The sequence below is a fragment of the Schistocerca nitens genome, chromosome 8 (genome assembly GCF_023898315.1).
Source record: "Schistocerca nitens isolate TAMUIC-IGC-003100 chromosome 8, iqSchNite1.1, whole genome shotgun sequence".
Taxonomy (NCBI): Eukaryota; Metazoa; Arthropoda; class Insecta; order Orthoptera; family Acrididae; genus Schistocerca; species Schistocerca nitens.
The window spans coordinates 191,182,964-191,202,727 of NC_064621.1; the positions used below are offsets into that span (position 1 = coordinate 191,182,964).

Here is a 19,764-nt window from a genome sequence, read left to right on the forward strand (position 1 = left end):
CCTGGGAGGCCAAGCATGACGAAAGTGGCGGCTGAGCACACGATCATCACCAAATGACGCGCGCAAGAGATCTTTCACGCGTCTAGCAATACTTTTTTTTGTTCTAATAAAACCCCATGTCATTCCAAGCATGTGTGTCAATTTGAACGTCTCTATCTACATTATTCCGTGGGTTATTAAGTTTTCAAATTTATACTGACTTTTTGATTACCCGGTACATGAGATGAAAATGGCCAAAGGACTTTACGGAAAGTATCTTAATACCTATAGAAAAGAAAAAGAACAGTATAAACTTTGAGCAACATAGAATAATAGCCTGATATCGCATGCAGCCAAAGTCATGGTGAGGACGCTCAACAAAAGGCTATATGGAAAGCTGAATTGCGTAATGGCAGATGAACAATTTGGTTTTTAGGAGAGAAGTGGGAACTATAGATGCCATTAGGCTATTTTCAGTGATGGGGGAGAGGTACATGGAGAAGAAAAGGAAAGGGTATGTTTCGTTCATTGCTCTTGAGAATGCTTTTTACAGTTCCAGATGGGACATACTGATGGAAATCCTAAGGAAACATGGAGTTGGCTGGAGGGATAGACGGCTAATTAGAAATCTATATCTGAAGCAGAGAGAAAGAATACGAAGAGGAGGTGTGATGAGTGCAAAAATTAAACTGGGAAGAGGTCTACAACAAGGCTGTTGTTTGTCAGCAACACTGTTCAATATCTACCTGGAGGAAATTATTAATGAAAGTTTTGAATGAAGGAGAAGAGTTTGTATAGGACATCGGAGAATGGAGTGTGGCTCTGAGCACTATGGGACTCAACATCTTAGGTCATCAGTCCCCCAGAACTTAGAACTACTTAAACCTAACTAACCTAAGGACATCACACACATCCATGCCCGAGGCAGGATTTGAACCTGCGACCATAGCAGCCCCGCGGTTCCGGACTGCAGCGCTAGAACCGCACGGCCACCGCGGCCGGCAGAATGGAGTGTATAAGATTTGCAGAAGACATGGCTGTGATGGCAAAGAGTGCGGAACAAATGTTACATGATCAAAACACACAATCAGAAGAATATGGAATGAAGATTAACAAGAAGAGGACGAAAAGCATGGTAATTGGAGGAAAGGGAAGAAAATGTCTTATGAAAATAGGGGGGGGGGGGGGGGAGAGAGAGGAAATACAGCAAATGGATAATTTCAGTTACTTGGGAAGTGTAGTAATGGATGATATGCATTGCTAAACAGAAATTAGGAAAAGAATTTCAATGGCAAAAGTTGGATTCAAGAGGAAACAGAAATTACTTTGCGGACCACTAAACAAAGATCTGAGGAAAAGACTTGCCAAGTGTTACATCTGGTACGTGACACTGTATGGTGCCGAGACCTGGACATTGAAAAAGGAAGATGAAAGAAGATTGGAGGCACTAGAGATGTGTATATGGAGAAGCATGGAAAAAGGGAAGACCGAGTAAGAAAATGAAGAAATATTAAGAAGAGTTGGAGAAGAAACAAACATGCTGAAGGTCATTAGAAAAAGAAAACGGAACTGGATTGAACATTGTTTTAGGAGGGACTGTTTATTGAGGGAAAAAATAGAAGGAATGGTGGAGGAAAACAGAGGAAGAGGAAAAAGAAGATATCAAATGCTGGACAATATATAAGGAGACAAATATTCAGAAATGAAAAGATTGGACATGGACAGACAAAAGTGGAAGAGCCTTAACCCATGACAAGACCTGCTATAAGGCAGAATACCTACTACAGCTATTACTACTGCTACTACTGCTAGAAATTATTTTGGTCTGCCGAAAAGATAAAAATCGCATCTTGCAAATCTGTGCGTCCTGATCAGAATTTCCCACGACTGGGCAGCCATTGTTAAACGGTTGGTACCATTTCACTACGGCCAGTCGCGACATTGCATTAGATCAGTACATCGTCAAAATTTCACCATGAATGTGTGTGCAGTTTAGACGTTTGGCCCACAAGAATCGTACTGCCTGTGCATCTTGGAGTATATTTTCAATTGCCGTTCCATTTCACATGGTACGACATGAATAATTAAGTTTCAGAAGTCCGTGCATTCAATAGATACCCCTTTGTGTTGCACAAAACTTTATCACTTCAGTCGCATGTCTGCAGTCGCCTTGTTTTGATTGATGTTAGACTTATTTCCAAGGTCGAATCACAAGTTCCACAGCTGCTTTACCCCTGTGGCATGACGAAGTAGACCAGATATCATCGTTCTAGGAACAGGGAAACTGAAGCATCAGGCTGTTCTGCGAAAATGTGTTAACTGTGATACTCTTCAGGGCTGTGTTAAAACGATGGGTACCTGGTCGTCTATCACACAGTCCCTAATGCAGTAGATGACAATAAAAGCGTCTGAAAAGAGTTTAAATATCTGCCATACTTTCCTCTTTCCATATTTTCCTCTTTCTGTTTCCTGCACCTCACCGCACCGCTATGTCTGTCAGCTACAGCCAAGCAGGACACATGTTTTTAAAATATTGGTTACTCTCCGATTTTGCTGTCCACTTTAACAAGCACCGCTGTAGCGAATATTGCGTTGCACTAAGTTGGAACTCCTCTAACGGAGGGATAGTTATATGAAACTTTCGTACTGCTTCTCAGAATTACGGTGATGAATTTACTTATTGAGTGACTGTTCGTGGGACTAAGTACTCTGCCTCTTGTACAACCCTTGATGTGCAAACAGTGTAACATTACCACAAAATCTAACAGATTTTTTGTCAATCGCTTGTATACGCTGCTGAGAAAGCACTTCGGTATGTATTATAGCACATGTAGTGTTAGTTAGAGACCTTTCGTATATAAATTATTATTGTTCTTCTTTATAAGTAAAAAACTGAATTACAACTACTTTACAGAGGAAACTAGACGTTCTGAAGATCTGTTGTTCCAAAGGCTGAGCTTTGTATTTGTCCTAGTAGAAGTAAATTGCTTTTCACTTATTATTGGCTACGGTTTAGTTGTTATAATGATTCCGTTGCATTTAAACCTTTCAAGAATTCAGATGGTCTGATTTCACTTCATTTCGACATCTCAGAATCCTGCCTCCGCTCGTTTTTCTTGAGTCAACAGTCTTCTGACTTGTGTGATGCAGTCCTCCTGGAATTTGTCTGCTGTGCAAACCTTTACATCTTAGAGCAGCACTTACGCCCTACGACGCCACTTACTTGCTGGGTGTATTCGAAGCTCTGCTTTCTTCTACAGTTTTTTCCCTCAGCAGCTCCCTATAGTGTTATGGAAGTTATCCCTGATATTTTCAGATGTCTTATCATCCTCTCCCTTCTTATTGTCAGGTTCTTCTATGTATTCCTTTCCTCAGTGATTCTGCGGATAACCTCCCAATTTCTTACATTATCACTCCAACAAAAGACGTATTAAGAACCCAGAAAACCGACTGAAGAGGCTCTGATGACGAAGGAAAGACACCTAGACGTAGTGAAGGCGACTCTCTTAGAGCAGTAAATACTGAAGGATTTATAGTGGAGTTCCACAAAAGAAAAGAACTGCTGCAGAGGTGGCAGTATTAATTTCTAATAATGTAAACATAAAATAGAAAGCTACACCGTAATAAATGAAAGAATTTTAATGCTTGGACTAAAATGGGGAGATCAAAATCAACTTAACAGCCTTGTATGATCCACAAGAGAACAAACATGAAGAAACAGTACGATGTTTAGAAATTCTTCAATCTGTGTTAACTAAGATAAGCAAAAGCGATTTCATTATTGTGGCTCGTGATCTGAATGTTTGTTTAGGGAACAAAATAATCAGAGAACTAGCTAGAGAGCAGGGAGGAACCATGCTGCATGAAAATACTAAACTGTTGATGGAATTTGCAGCCTACAGATAATTAATAATTACCATGTATGTAGGGAGGACATCCATAAATATTTATGGCCTGCAAAAGTATATCTGTCAATTATTGACTGTGTAATAGTTAATAAAGTATTGATACTTGATGTAGTTGATCGCAGATTACACACAGGATTTGACTTACATATAGATCATTATCTGACCAACAGAGTAATTAGCATTCTTGCTGACTGGAGGAAAAGGTAGAACATGACAATACAGAAGTATGAAGCGGCCTATAAAATATATTTTTACAAGAGGAAGGAATGAAATACATTTACCAGAGGCGGTTACAGCGATGTTTAGTTGAGATCCCAGTAATTAATAACATTAGTAAAGCATGACAAAATATAACTTTGGCCATGAAGTAAACAGCAGCTGTTGCTGTCTAGCATAAAAAGAAATTCAGGAGAAAGTCGGGGCTGATAATACAGAATGGAGAATTTTCGGAGGAAACTGTCAGACAAAACGAGTAGCTTATCTAAATGTGATGTAGAATCGGAACACAGAAAATGAGTAAGAGTATGAAAGATGTAGAAATAATGTTATGTCAGTAACAAGGAAACTGAGACAAGAATCCTGGGATAGAAGACGATGACAATCGTACTCATGAGACGGCTTATAAATTAATGAGACATCTTAATTGATCCAGCATTATAAAGAACTTTGGGTGCAATGAAAGCCACATAGAGATTCAACAAGGCCAAAGCATAAATCACTGTGCTGCAGGAATTGACCCTATAGATACAGAGTAACTAAATGTAACAGTGCAGTCCTTACAAATAGTTACAAATAGGAAAGCCCCAGGACTAGATAAAATGAATTAGTAGGTGCTGAAATATAGTGAAATGTTGCTTAAATTTAGGTATTTGCATTGAAGTAAGCTTTGTTGGGAAAGGAATATCATACAGGAAGTATGAGAATAAGCTAATAATATAACTTTTCGAGATAGGTAGAGACGTTCTCGTAATATTACCTTGGAACACTTCTCCCAAATTGGCATCAAATATATGCTAAAGTAGTAAACAACAACCTCTCTTTCAATTGAAGAACAATGTGGATTCAGCAAGGGGAGATCTTACATGGGTAATGTATTTAGCTTAAAAAAGTTACTGGAAAATTGTACGTTTGTCATGGCTTACATTTTCTTATCTATACTCGTGCAACTTCTAACCGCTTTCTTCGTCCGCTACGCTGCAATACCTCTTCCCCTCCCTTGCATATCCTCTCCTGCGCATACGAGAGTACTCTGTTTGCATGAAATGTACATTTAGATGAAAATAAACACTCCCGTGCGAGTCTGAGCTCTATGTCGCCCACATTTTAAAAAGCACTGTGGAAAGTCCTGTAGAGATTCATAACAGCCAGTAGTTGCTCCTTGTCCCATAGTGGTACAGGGAGAGTGTCGACTCGCCTGCACGCTCTTTAGTTTAGACTGAAAACGGCGTTATTAATAAAACACTCATCAGATCCAAAATACGTTAACTTAAAGCGTTCCTTCAATCTTAGCATCATTACTGTTCTTTATATTTGTTAGTGACTTTTCAGACCGATCTTGGCATATGGAAGACATTCTCTTTGTGGGTGACGGAAGGAAAGAAGGTTGAGGTTGAACGCGCCACTGATTTTGAGCGCATTATAGGCGGAGCATAGCCTCTGTTTGTGTAGGATGGGAAAGAAAATTGGCCATGCTTCTTGAAAGGAGGGATCACAATACTAACTAAACAATGTAGGGCAATCACGGAAAAATTAGATCTGGATGCTAACATGGTAATTTTTTCGCATGGCAAAAACATCCAGATGATACATAAAATACGAGAGCTCAGAGTAGAGAAATCAAACGAAACCGTATGGGATTTTATATTCCGTAAATAAAGAATAAATTATTGCTGGACATTAAGAAAAGAAAAAGAAATTCAGATTTTAGTAGTAAGAGGGAAAATGATGTTGGTACATTCAATGTATATTACTGCGTTTATTCACAGCAGAGTCCGTCTCGCATCATTTTGCTACTAAGTTTTCCACTGCAGAAACTGATCGTTGTTTTACCAAAAAACTTCGGGTCCTAAGCTTGAATCCATTCACTCAAACATAACTGTTATTTTAATAACTTAAACGGGAAGGCCAAGAGATTCTAAAATTCAGTTGTATATGCTAAAAGACCAATGTACTGAATTCGAGTAGGAAAGCGGAAATGTATGGTATGGACTCAGCAAATATAACGGATAAGGTTTGCATTGATCACTGTGGCCTTTTGCCCACGTCACAATAGGCTGCAAGTATCATCGTATATGAGCAGATTACTTGGAAGAATTTAAGAAAATAATGAGATGAATTGGCTCAATCTACCACGGAAATACCGCCACAGGAGCTGTTAACGGGAGAAAGAGTACGTAGTACTGTTGAACAACTGATACGTTTCCAACAAGAGACGAGATATCTGTTAATGAAAAGAGGGATTTAACATTAGGAAGAATCAAAGAAAAGCAGGTATAAATGCAATAACCAATTGAAGAAAAAGACATATCACACTGATGAAATAGTACTGATAAGATCAAGACTACAATCTTCCAAGAAAATGTCAGATATCAGAAAATACTATGAAACTTAGGAGGGTCCATACAGAATAATTAGAATAGCGTAACCGAATGCAGTGGAGGAAATCAACATAAAGGTAGGAGTAAGTAAAGGAATTTACAGTACTGTGGACAACAAAAAGTGTTATGAATAAATAGCTCAGTAGTCGATAGCAATCTTTGCGTAGCCGTGTTACTGACGATTACAAGGTACCAAAGTTATATAATGGCATTACTTCATATTAATTCTTGCTGTTACTTTTTCCACTTCACTCATTGTGAACAAAATTTTTCACCTTTAACCTTTTTCACTGTCAAATGCTACGACGAGAAATACCTTAGGTGACAACTCCACTCTTTGCTTAGTCATGTTATCGACGATTACAAGGTACCATAGTTATGTGATGGCATTACTGCATTTTCCTTCCACGAGGTTAGTTCTTTCACTTGGATTATTGTGTGATAAATCCGTCATCTTCAGCCTTCTTCGCCACAAAAAGAGCTAAAAGCTAGGACAAAAACACTATATACTGGTTATGACATCAAACAAATAAACAACAAATACGTCATTACAAGTAATCCAGCAGGATATACATCTGAAAATCAGGGTGAAGATAAACAAACAAAAGAAGATTGACAGTACGTATATAGGCTTAATATGAGGAACCATAGATAAGAAGACAATAGAACACAATATAAGGTTGCATTAAGAAAAACTCGTACTGTATTTAGGTCAAATAACAAGCATCGACATTCAATAGTGCAGTGGAAAAATGGTAGGACTATTGTGATGGAATAGAGGAATAATAAGATTAAGTGCATAATAATGTGAATAAGAAGCAGAGGAGGACTCCACTACACCAAGTAAGTGCGTAGGAACGAATTAAGACGGGGAATTACGCGGCGAGACGAAGCAACAGCTCGTATGTTGTCTCGAGATAAGAAATAAATGAAGGCTGCGTCAGGCTAAATTGATAAAAGTTATGCTTTGACTATGGATTAAAAAGCTGAAGTGATTTGCGCGGAAATAACTAATTATCCGATTATAAGCAAGGGATGGTCATGAAAGTGATGTCAACCGTGAAGAGAGGAAAATTACTGGACGACTGGCAAGTCGACCAATTACTTAGGGTACATTAGGTGAATAAGGCGACGTCGGACAACGGTCTATGATATCGATATACATATTGCGACCGGTAAGTCGATTAATTATTAACTGAAAGACAAATAATGTTTGTAGGCGAACTGGTTTCCACCAGTTGCCCACGAAATGTGATGAAGTAGACACATGTTAATGAGAATAATGACATATGTAAGGCACAACAACAGTTATTAGCAGCTCTCCAGAGACGTAAACATGGTAACACTAAATTAGATATGGGGCCGCATGAGATGAAGAGACGTGTAACGTTACGCACTTTACCAAAACAAGTGGAAAATCAGACAAATGTATAGTTATAAGAAACATAATCAGCTCCAAGTTGAATATTATACTAAACGTTGGCAAACAGGTACACAATGATGACAACGACAACAATAACACGTGAGTAGCAAATGTTACTAAACTCATACCGTTGAGTGAAACAATGTGATTATAGCTGAGTGTTGTTCTCGATTTAAAGGAAACAAAGCGTCACTGGTGTCCTTTCAATCTATATCTGAATCGCAATCGTATGTGTAACATAAAGCAAAGTAATGTTTTGATCAAAACTAAAGAGTAAATAGTGAATATTTGAGATGATATTCGATAAACGTAACACTAAATATGAAGTTATTAGGGAACGTAAGTACTTAAAGATACTTTTGAAATAACGGGTGAGGCAGTCGAATAATGCTGCTGAATAAAACATCTGACATGCATCTCGCCGCCTGTCAGGTTAAATCACGAGAGAGACACGCTGGATAGCAGCGTGAGTCATCGACACAGCGGTTCACTAGCGACAGGTAGTTACTAATGAGCAAGAACGTTTGGAGAGTGTTACGAGCGGTGGCAATGGCCTTGTAGTAAACACACAGCGAAAGTGTTTAGGTGTTTAATGGTCATGCATTAAGAAAGTTACGATAGTAATTCGCATTTCCATTTGTTCATATTCATGTGTAAAAATGGTGTATGGGTTTCAGCTTTTTGCTTAGATTTATTAAGAAACTAATTTAAGCTATTTTGTAGTGGTGAATGAAATTGTTCAAATCCTGTATGCTGACGTTGGAAATGGAGGATGAAGTGACAGTTACTGATACATGGACTGGTTAAGCAATTTTTATGTTAATCTGAATGTAACAACACGTCATTGAACTTAATCGAGCTTATGTGCTGCTATAGTTGATTGTATGCATCTGTTTATCGCAGCACTGTCATTGCAGATTTGATACTTTGTCTGCACGTCAATATGAAATGTGCATAAAGATTTTTTATTCTTGCATTAAGTGGAAGTTTGTATGACTCAAAAATGTGCTACGATGTATTTAAAGGACGGCAGTGTATTGAGAGCAGAGTAATTCTTGTAAAAATTTTCCTTATAATGATTTTTTCATAACATGTATATTTCTAGATGTAATCAAGTAACAGGTTACTAATACGCTGCCCCAACTTAAAAGGGTAGAAAATGCTAATGGCATAACTATTGTTAATGGTTTTATGAAATGCAGTTCAGAAGGGACTAATATTATTATTAGGATATATGTCTAATTTTCAATTATTTAAGGTACAGTGGTATAGATACATATTAAGGACAAAATTCTCCTACTACAAAATTATTGTGGTAATTAATAATTCACGGTAAACAATATTGTATCAAAATCCAGGTATCACATTAATGGGATAGAATGGCTATTGAGAGATACTCACCTTTAACTTTATTCAAAATTTATTAAGCTTTATTTTTTTCCAAATTGAGTATTGCTTCGCGAATACATCAATTTCTGGAAATCTCAGAATGGGGGGGAAAGTATGATATTTCTGGTTTTAGCAACAAAATTTGTTTCTCAAAGTAATAAAGGTGAAAGCAATATTCATATGACACAATCAGTGGTGTGAGGTACCAGAAGCAGCTGATAGTTATCGTGGAAAAGACGGAGGAATCGAATCCTAACAGTACGACTGGCTGGTATGTTCGGAGGCAGTGAGCCAAAAAGCTTTCTTTCATTAATATTTTAATTGCGAGCCATGAAACTTGCTTAGCGTTCTGAAATATGTCTCTAAATACCAAGTTATGGTCTATTTGCTTCTAAGATCAGAATTACTCTCACAACTAAAAAGAAAAGCTAAATGAAAAGGCAGACGAAGCACTTCGGGTATCTTCGGAACTCCGGCTAAAGCGGCCTCCCAAGCGAAGTAGCCCCACTGTCAAATCAGATTAGATGAGGTAGTTATGATAGACAGACATGTTGTCTAGCGAGAACAGTTATGTTTAAATTTCCTCTAAATTCATTAACATTTTAGATCAAATGGCACAGTCACGGTGGACAGACGTGTTGTCGGTCTCGGACAGTTATGTTTCAGTTTTAGGCACATTCAGTAAAATGTTACTCAGATAGGAAGTGCCAGTCATAGGGAACAGATGTGTGGTTTGGTGCGACTGGTCACATCTCCTTTTTGTGCAGAAATAATGAGTCCGCAACAGTTTAAGAATCCATTACACGTAATCAGTTACTGGTTCCGCAAGATAAAGTTTGTAAATATATTCATATCTTGTGGCTTGATAAAGTAGTTAATAATGCTTGGAAGTTGCAGTTTCCAGTGTTCTGCTAAAATCAATACGAGTGGCATCCCTGACAAAGAAGTGAATGAACTAATTAATTAGATGACATCAATTCCTCGCTAACAGTTTATAGCAGCCTCTACAGACTAAGTGCTGCTGTCTGCACAAGAGGCATCTTCAGCAGATTCTAAGTTGGTCAAATCATTTAAAACTCTATGCATTTCACTCATGTCGGTGAAAGCAACAAGGCACCTCGAATGTAATGCATTCCCATAACAAATCGGATCTTTAACACGCCATCTGTTGTAACACAGGAGAGGTTAAGAGACAGTCATTGCGTATTTATTTTTTATTTTATTTTAAACGTCTAGTTCCGTAGGACCAAATTGAGAAGCAAATCTCCAAGGTCACGAAACGTGTCAGTACATGAAATTACAACATAAAAGTAATAACAGATAAAATAAAATGTTTGGGAACCCAATAAAAGGCCACCTATAAGTTTATGTAAATGCAATGAACAATATAATACAGGAATCAGCTTAATTTTTCAAGGAACTCCTCGACGGAATAGAAGGATAACCCATGAGGTAACTCTCCAGTTTCAATTTGAAAACGTGTGGATTACTCCTGAGATTTTGTAATTCTTATGGTAGCTTATTGAAAATGGATACAACAGTACACTGCACATCTTTCTGCACAAGAGTGAAGGAAGTGCGATCCAAATGCGGATTGGATTTCTGCCTAATATCAACTAAGTGAAATCTGCTAATTCTTGAGAGTAAGCTGATATTATTAACAAGATACGACAGTAAAGATTATGTATATTGAGAGGCCAGTTTCGGAATACTCATACTAATAAAGAGAGGTCTGAGCCCAAAATATCTTTGAGCACGGGAAGAGTTACCCGAAAACATAATACCATACGTAATATGCGCATGAAAATGAGCGAACTAAACTACTTTCCGGTCGAGCTCTCACTTACTTCACACAGCGTTCGAGTAGTAAAAATGGCAGCATTAAGACTTTGAACAATATCCTAAACGTGGGCTTCCCGCTACGGTTTATTATCGATTAGAACCCCTAGAAATTTGAACTGCACTGTTCTACTAATCATACGACCATTCAGTGAAATTAAAACTTTTGGGTTTTGTTGAATTGTGTGTTAGCAACTGTAAAACCTGAGTCTTACTGTAATTTAGCGTTATTTTATTTTCTACAAGCCATGAACTTGTACCGCGCGTGGTAGCCGCGCGATCTGAGGCACCTTGTCACGGTTCGCGCGGCTCCACCCGTCGGAGGTTAGAGACCTCCCTTGGGCATTGGTGTTATGTTGTCCTTAGCGTAAGTTAGTTTAAGTTAGGTTAAATAGTGTGTAAGCTTATGGACTGATGACCTCAGTAGTTTGATCCCATGCGATCTTACCACAAATTTCTAATTTTCATTGAGCTTATGTCATGAATTGCACTATTTGAAATAGAGTCAGTGTTGCATACAACATCCTTTACTAGCAAGCTACTGTCATCTGGAAACAAAAACATTTTAGAAGCATGTGTAACTGATTGTGAGTACTCGTACTGATAATATTTTGATATAATTTTAACATTGTTCTACATTATATCCTTAGTCAGTCAGCCAGGCTACCTTTTACTGCTAATATCCTTTTTGGAACATTCTAATGGAAAGCATCTTTCAAAGAGCATGAGAAATGTGTTAAGGAAAGCATTACGTTTGTCATCTGTGTTATCGGTACTATAAACATCCCGCCACGCTTGTTCCTTAACGAGGTTTAAAAAACTGTCTATTGCCGTTGGATCAGCTTTTCTACATAGTTTGCAATTATATGTAACATTACTCTGAGTACTAAAAAACCTTTTTCCGTTGAAATTTGTGTAACATGGTCTGAAATGCCATTCATCCCATTTACTACCGGAATGCCTGTCTACTAATGAAGACTGAACAAAACACTGTCTACGGGTGTGCTACTGTCCCCCTGTATCCTGGTTGGAAAAACACAGTCGGCATCAGATCATATGCATTTAGGAGATCTAACATCCGTTTTCTTGCACAGTCAAATACAAAATTAATATTGGAGTCCCACATCTAACTTATTTTTGGTACCTACTATAAAGTGAACCAAGAACCTTCTCTAACTTGAGCGGAAATGCACTGAAGTCACAGTTAGGGGACCTATAAATAACAACAATTACAAATTTTGTTTCACTAAATTCAGCTGCCCCTGCACAACATTCAAATGCCTTTTCAGTGCAATGTCATAATATGTTACGGACTCAAATGGAATACTGCTTTTACACAATGGACACTCCCCCACTCCACATGAACTCCTTGAAAAACCGCCAGCGTATCTGTATCCTGGTAAATTAAGCCTCTGAACTGTAAAATAATTGAAGCGGTGCTTCGATATACCAATAATATCAGATCCAACATCTGTAAGCAGTTCACTAACTTTATCTCTAATACATCTTATACTTTGATGAAATATGCTAATTCCTTTACTACTTGGATGCCTGACTCCGTCTGAAGGTGATTCCTTTGTTAGAGGGACATTCTGTAAGCAGGAATACGTATCAGCTGACTTCAGTCTAAAAAAAAAAGTGCAGTTGTAACACCAACTACTACAGGAATTTTCTCATGAGTGATCCAACCACTGCTCACTACACTGTCACCTGTAAGATTTGCCAGACTCCCCTTCCCATACCGCCATCAGTACCTTCTTCAGCCCCATGTTAACACGGGTAACGTAAGATGAGGCCGATCATGACGCTAAAACAGTTGCTCGAAGTGCACATTAATGCCACCTGTCTGAGTAGCAATCTTTACCACATCACCACCTGCATTATTACTCCCCGTCATTACCCAGACTATTCCCAGCTCCACTCACCGTCCCTCCCTGATCCTTTTTCGTAAAATTCCTACATAACTCCCCTATGATAGCAATCACTGGAACCATCCCTACACTAGGCTTCACAATGCTGGTGACCTTGTACTCACTCCCCAACACTTCCTGCAACTAATAGCCCACACCTCTGGCTTGCAAACTACCTAGCAGCAGAACTTTCTTCTTTCTGTTAGAATTTACAGCTGACTTAGGATCCCTAACTACCGAGAATTGCTGCTTGTTTCCTACACCTAAAGCTACAAGAGGCTCCTCTCCACTCAGCTCTGACAGTTGGTCAAATCTACTGGTTCTAAACAAAGTGCAACTGTATGAATATATCCTCCTCCTGCATCTCTGTCGCCTTCTTTCTCTTACAAATTTTGCATTTCCAAGAGAGGAACCCGCTAGAATGCCCACCAGCTTCTACACTGCATTCCCCCAATGAAAATACTTTGAAAAAATCTCCGTTAAGTCACCGTAAGCTCATGCGGTTTAACACGCGCCACCAGACACTCGTAATAAAGAGTAACGCCATGTCTTACTAAAAAGAACAGAGCATGTAGTATGGTTACAATTAATACTTACAGACTTGTTCCCCAGCTGTTTGACGCGGCAGGGTAGGTAGGCGTGCGTGCCGAGCTGCGCAGACACGTTCGTGGCCGTGCTGGTGTCGAAGTAGGGACCCGTATACAGCCCGTGTTGGTAAAGAGGCGTCTGCAGCTGCTGCTGCTGCTGCGCCGCCTTCTGCCCACCTGCAAACACAACACGCGGGCACTCGCTAATTTTCCTTACACTAGCAGTCGCTTATATATCAGACAATGATAAGTGCATGAAAGATTCACTCGTGTATCTGTTCGAGACGAATGATATTTTTGACCACAAGTTTCTACTCAAATGGCTGGAATGATGAGAAGTACGAAGTCAGTCACATCTGTAAAGTAGGGTAAGCAGAATGGAATAGTGTTGCCTACGGCTCTGCAAAACTTAAGGGGCTCCGGAAAGGCTCAAAATCATGAAAAGTTGAATTTTTACTTTTTTTGCGTTTTCTGAATCTGCAGACTATTACCTTTTAATAGATATATAATTTATTCAATTCCGAAGACTACAACTATTTTTAATTTTTTTTGAAATGTGTTCTACATGGGCGTGACCCACTGTGGCGCTGTTAAACTGCTGTCAAATGGTGTTATTATTAACGTCCGTGTTCATCAGGTACATTTTAGTGATGTGGGATAATGTATGTGTTGTGGATAACCTGTGATGGTTCAATATATATCGCTGGTGTGATTGTCGATTGTTTCATGTTTATTTACTCTGTCGTTATCTCGAAAATATTCGTAATTAATTCTGTTTCTTGAGTCTCTGTTTTGTTGAAGTATAATAATGAGTAAAAGTAAAGTTATTAGAAATCCTCTGAAGGCTTTTAAGAAAAGGAGAAATGTTGGAAAGCCAAAGGTATGTGTTATTACTGTAAACAATAAAGACGATAACCAAGTGAGTGAACCTAACCTCTCAAGTACACCTGCCCATAGCAGTCAAAGTGGGAAAGAAAATACTTCACAGAAGAAGCTTGGTTCAATGAGTGAACAGGAGGAGGAACAAGAGGAAGCTGGAGGAGGAGTTTGCAGAGGATGAAGATAATCCATCCTATGGACCTGGAATGCACTAAAAAGTTAATCCAATCTTTGTCGCTCGATTCCCAAAACTTTTATTTTCTCATACTAATTACATGTTTTCTAAGGATCTTCCAAACATATTTGTTTCAAACTTTCAGTAAATGTTACACAGTACCTTCTGCATAATTTAACACAGCCTTTTTCCAAAAAACTGTATATTTTTGATTATATAAATAAAAAATTGTAAAAAAATGTTGTGAATTTTCATTACAATTGAAAAAAAATCATCTTTAATAACTGAACTAAAGTAATACAACATATTATCGGCTTGGTGGAAATGAATGGAAGGGCGGGAGCTTGTTGTCAAAGGTCTCCCTGCCGTCCACAGAAAGCTGGACGCCACATTGCATGACGTCAGCGTGACTATAGTGGCAAAGGGGGCTGGTCCTTGAAACACGAGGCTGTTAAAGCAACGAGCAGTTATGGTGAACTGTGGTGATGCTCCTTACTAGAACATAGCCTGGGGAAACATTTCGATCATTTCATACGGAGGAGAATCATAGGGAAACAGGAAGTAGGACGAAGTGTGATGAGTATTGTCCAGCAGTATGCTACTGGACACGGCATTGTTTCCAGAAGCGTTGTGATGGTTCCGAACCACAGGCGCTATGTCACGCTGCACAGTGACACAAGACTGAAAGGCACGCAATCTTACGCTGCACAGTGGCAAGGCGGCCGCAAGTGCGTGGTCTCTATGCTCGACGGCCAGTAGGTGGTGTTCCGTAGTCACCTGTACACTGGCGCACCGTTTGGGGCACTGCCAAGAGCGTAGGGACTGGACCAACGAAGTGAGCGGTCCGGTGCTCTTCTCAGATCAGAGCATGTTCAGTGCGAGTAGTAATCTGGGAAGTGCCGTCATATGGCGAGAGGGAGCAATGCATCCAAAAACACTGTCGAATTTGTTGGTTTTTGTGGTGCCGATGTTTTGATGTGGGGAGGCATCGACGTACTGGCCTTCAAATATGTGAATACAGTGCACTCACAAGTGAGCGTTATTGTGAAACTGTGCTCCTTCCCCATGTCCGTATTTTTCGGGGCGTGCGACCGCATCGAATAGCGCAGCTGGACGAGCTCTCACGACTAGTGGATGTTCTGGGAATGGACTGGACTGCCCGTTCACTCGACTTAAATCCCACTGAGCACTTGAGGCATGCGGTGAGAACATGTACTGTACGTCAGAACGCACCAGTTGTCAACCGCGCTCGTGGAGGCATGAGAACCCCTACACACAAGAATTCTTTACTATACTGGTGGCCAGCACGGGAGTACGTTGCAGAGAACGCGCTGCGGTTCGTTGTAATCAAATGGCTCAAATCGCTCTGAAAACTATGTGACTTAACATCTGAAGTCATCAGTCCCCTAGAACGTAGAACTACTTAAAGCTAACTAAGCTAAGGACATCACACACATCCATGCCCGAGGCAGTATTCGAACCTGCGATCGTAGTAGTCGCGCGGTTCCAGACTGAAGCGCCTAGAACCGCTCGGCCACCGCGGCCGGCTCGTTATAATCGCACATCGTGTTAAGCACCATGTCCCGCCTTTTGCAGTGTTCAGGAGACCATCATATATCGGCAGAATTATTGTCTTTGAATAGAAGTGTCATTTCTATTCGTCTCGCAGAGTATTTCTATCAGTTACCTCGTGTAACAGTACAGTAGTAGTTCTTTCTATCTATGGTCCAACTTTCATCGAGGTACGTTACTTGATAATGACATATCCGTTGAAAGTTACTTCTTCCTGAACCTTTCCAGGCCAGTGTATTTAGTCTCTCAGTAAACAGCGAACAGTGCTTGTGGTGAGGGAAGTGCCTTTCACAAAGAGAACGCATTAACTGCCGCACAGACACACTAGGATTCTTGCCCATTTAGCGATTCAGTGCAGCCTGGGTTGATTTATGTAAATTCAGTTGATATACGTTTCTGGCCTTTGCTGTATAAGTGACTAACCTGTAGACCCCTGAATCTTTAAAGAATCGAACTCACTACAACTTTGGACTTCTGATTGCTTTAAAATGAGTTAATTAGTTAAATATTTGACATTAAGCATCTTTGCGAGGAGAAGTCTCGAAAAGGATTGATATTATATTTAAAGTTCGTTGGAGGTCACTGAGTGCTCTAATTATGAAACACTGAATGAATATATTCTCGGTGACTTCCCCTACGTTTTAAGCAGAAGCTAACATTCCATGCATCTCAATGTCATATCTCCGGAGCAGTGTGTTGTACAATGAAATAACTTTGCAGGCACATTAAGTTGTATATGTTGATTATGCCTGCAAAAAATTGTAACGAAGAGAGGCAGCAGTAAAGAAGCAATAAATTAAAACGTCGTGCATGATGCTGAAGTTTTGTGGGATGCATTGCGATAATGTAGTAAGCGATAAACTGGTTTCCTTCCCTTCATTTTTGTGAGCGCGTAAAAATTTCATAAAGGTTTGAAATCACATTTAAGTTCTGTTTGAAGTCTCCACGTACTCTCACTCTAGTCGTGAGCAACTTTGCCTCAAGACAGACAGACAGTTTCTAACCGTAATGCTTGTCATACTGTGTTAAACCCTTAACGTAGGATTACACCTCTTAATGCGTACGTTATGACAGCTTTTATTTTTTTTAATTTGCTCAGTAATTATATGAAATATTGAAAGTCATATTCTTATCGCCCCTGGAAGCCGTTACATAGGCAACCTGAACCGATATTTATTAACCATGAACCACGAACCACAAACAGCGTTAGCCGGTTAGTACGAGGATGGTTTGAAATGTTCTCAGAACGGAACAGAAAAAAAGTACTTACTTCACTGCAGCTTTATTTATTTATCAGTGTAGCCTTCTTGTAGATTAATGCACTTGGTCTAGCAATGTTCCTGTACGTTGATCCCATCTCGAAAATAAGTTTCCTCCAGGCCTGCAAAATAGTTGTCAACTCCGGCTATCAATTCTTCGTTTCAAGTGAATCTTGGCCCATCAAGAAAAATTTTCAGTTTTGGGTTCAGTTCGGATCACATTAAGACATGTGAACATAAAACAAGCAGTCTCGTATATGCGGACGACTTAGTTGTGATGGCAGATTCGATTGAAAGTTTGCAAAGTAATATTTCAGAGCTAGATCAGAAATGTAAGGACTATGGTATGAAGTTTAGCATCTCCAAAACGAAAGTAATGTCAGTGGGAAAGAGATATAAACGGATTGAGCGCCCAATAGGAGGAACAAAGTTAGAACCGGTCGACGTTTTCAAATACTTTTGATGCATATTCTCACAGGATGGCAACATAGTGAAAGAACTAGAATCGAAGTGTAGCAAAGCTAATGCAGTGAGCGCTCAGCTACGATCTACTCTCTTCTGCAAGAAGGAAGTCAGTACCAAGACTAAGTTATCTGTGCACCGTTCAATCTTTCGGCCAACTTTGTTGTATGGGAGCGAAAGCTGGGTGGACTCAGGTTATCTTATCAATAAGGCTGAGGTTACGGATATGAAACTAGCTAGGATGATTGCAGCTACTAGTAGATGGGAACAATGGCAGGAGGGTGTTCACACTGAGGAATGTTGTTGTTGTTGTTGTGGTCTTCAGTCCTGAGACTGGTTTGATGCAGCTCTCCATGCTACTCTATCCTGTGCAGATCCTTCATCTCCCAGTACCTACTGCACCCTACACCCTTCTGAATCTGCTTAGTGTAGTCATCTCTTGGTCTCCATCTACGATTTTTACCCTCCACGCTGCCCTCCAGTACTAAATTGGTGATCCCTTGATGCCTCATAACATGTCCTACCAACCGATCCCTTCTTCTAATCAAGTTGTGCCACAAACTCCTCTTCTCCCCAATTCTATTCAATACCTCCTCATTAGTTATGTGATCTATCCGTCTAATCTTCAGCATTCTTCTGTAGCACCACATTTCGAAAGCTTCTATTCTCTTCTTGTCTAAACTATTTATCGTCATCGTTTCACTTCCATACATGGCTAAACTCCATATAAATACTTTCAGGAACGACTTCCTGACACTTAAATCAATACTCGATGTTAACAAATTTCTCGTTTTGCTTTTGTTGATGTTCATCTTATACCCTCCTTTCAAGAGACTGTCCATTCCGTACAACTGCTCTTCCAAGTCCTCTGTTATCTCTGACAGAATTACAATGTCATCGGCGAACCTCAAAGTTTTTATTTCTTCTCCATGGATTTTTATAACTACTCCGAACTTTTCTTTTGTTTCCTTTACTGCTTGCTCAATACACAGATTGAATAGCATCAGGGATATGCTGCAACCCTGTCTCTCTCCCTTCCTAAACACTGCTTCCCTTTCATGTCTCTCGACTCTTATAACTGCCATCTGCTTTCTGTACAAATTGTAAATAGCCTTTCGCTCCCTTTATTTTACCCCTGCCACCTTCAGAATTTGAAAGAGTGTATTGCAGTCAACATTGTCAAAAGCCTTCACTAAGTCTACAAATGCTAGAAACGTAGGTTTGCCTTTCCTTAATCTTTCTTCTCTAAGTCGTAGGGTCAATATTGCCTCACGTGTTCCTACATTTCTATGGAATCCAAACTGATCTTCCACAAGGTCGGCTTCTACCAGTTTTTCCATTCGTCTGTAATTAATTCGCCTTAGTATTTTGCAGCTGTGACTTATTAAACTGACAGTTCGGTAATTTTCACATCTGTCAACACCTGCTTTCTTTGGGATTGGAATTATTATATTCTTCTTGAAGTCTTAAGGAATTTCGCCTGTCTCATACATCTTGCTCACCAGATGGTAGAATTTTGTAAGGACTGGCTCTGACAAGGCTGTCAGTAGTTCTAATGGAATGTTGTCTACGCCCGGGGCCTTGTTTCGACTTAGGTCTTTCAGTCCTCTGTCAAACTCTTCACGCAGTATCATATCTCCTATTTCATCTTCATCTACCTCCTCTTCCATTTCCAAAATATTGTCCTCAAGAACATCGCCCCTGTATAGACCCTCTACATACTCCTTCCACCTTTCTGCTTTCCCTTCTTTGCTTAGAACTGGGTTTCCATCTGAGCGCTTGATA

General features: G+C 39.6%; 1 protein-coding gene across 1 annotated transcript in view; it reads right to left on the reverse strand.

Moving 5' to 3' along the window:
- The window catches only part of LOC126199480 (hemicentin-2-like), a gene marked incomplete at its 5' end in the record, with an annotated part of 112,004 nt that extends 93,477 nt beyond the window's left edge, over window positions 1-18,527 (reverse strand). The window contains 2 exons of the mRNA XM_049936401.1: window positions 13,643-13,755; window positions 18,512-18,527. Of these exons, the coding sequence (XP_049792358.1) occupies window positions 13,643-13,755; window positions 18,512-18,527 (129 nt within the window). The remainder of the gene's footprint in view (window positions 1-13,642; window positions 13,756-18,511) is intronic.
- Between the last annotated feature and the right edge of the window lie 1,237 nt (window positions 18,528-19,764).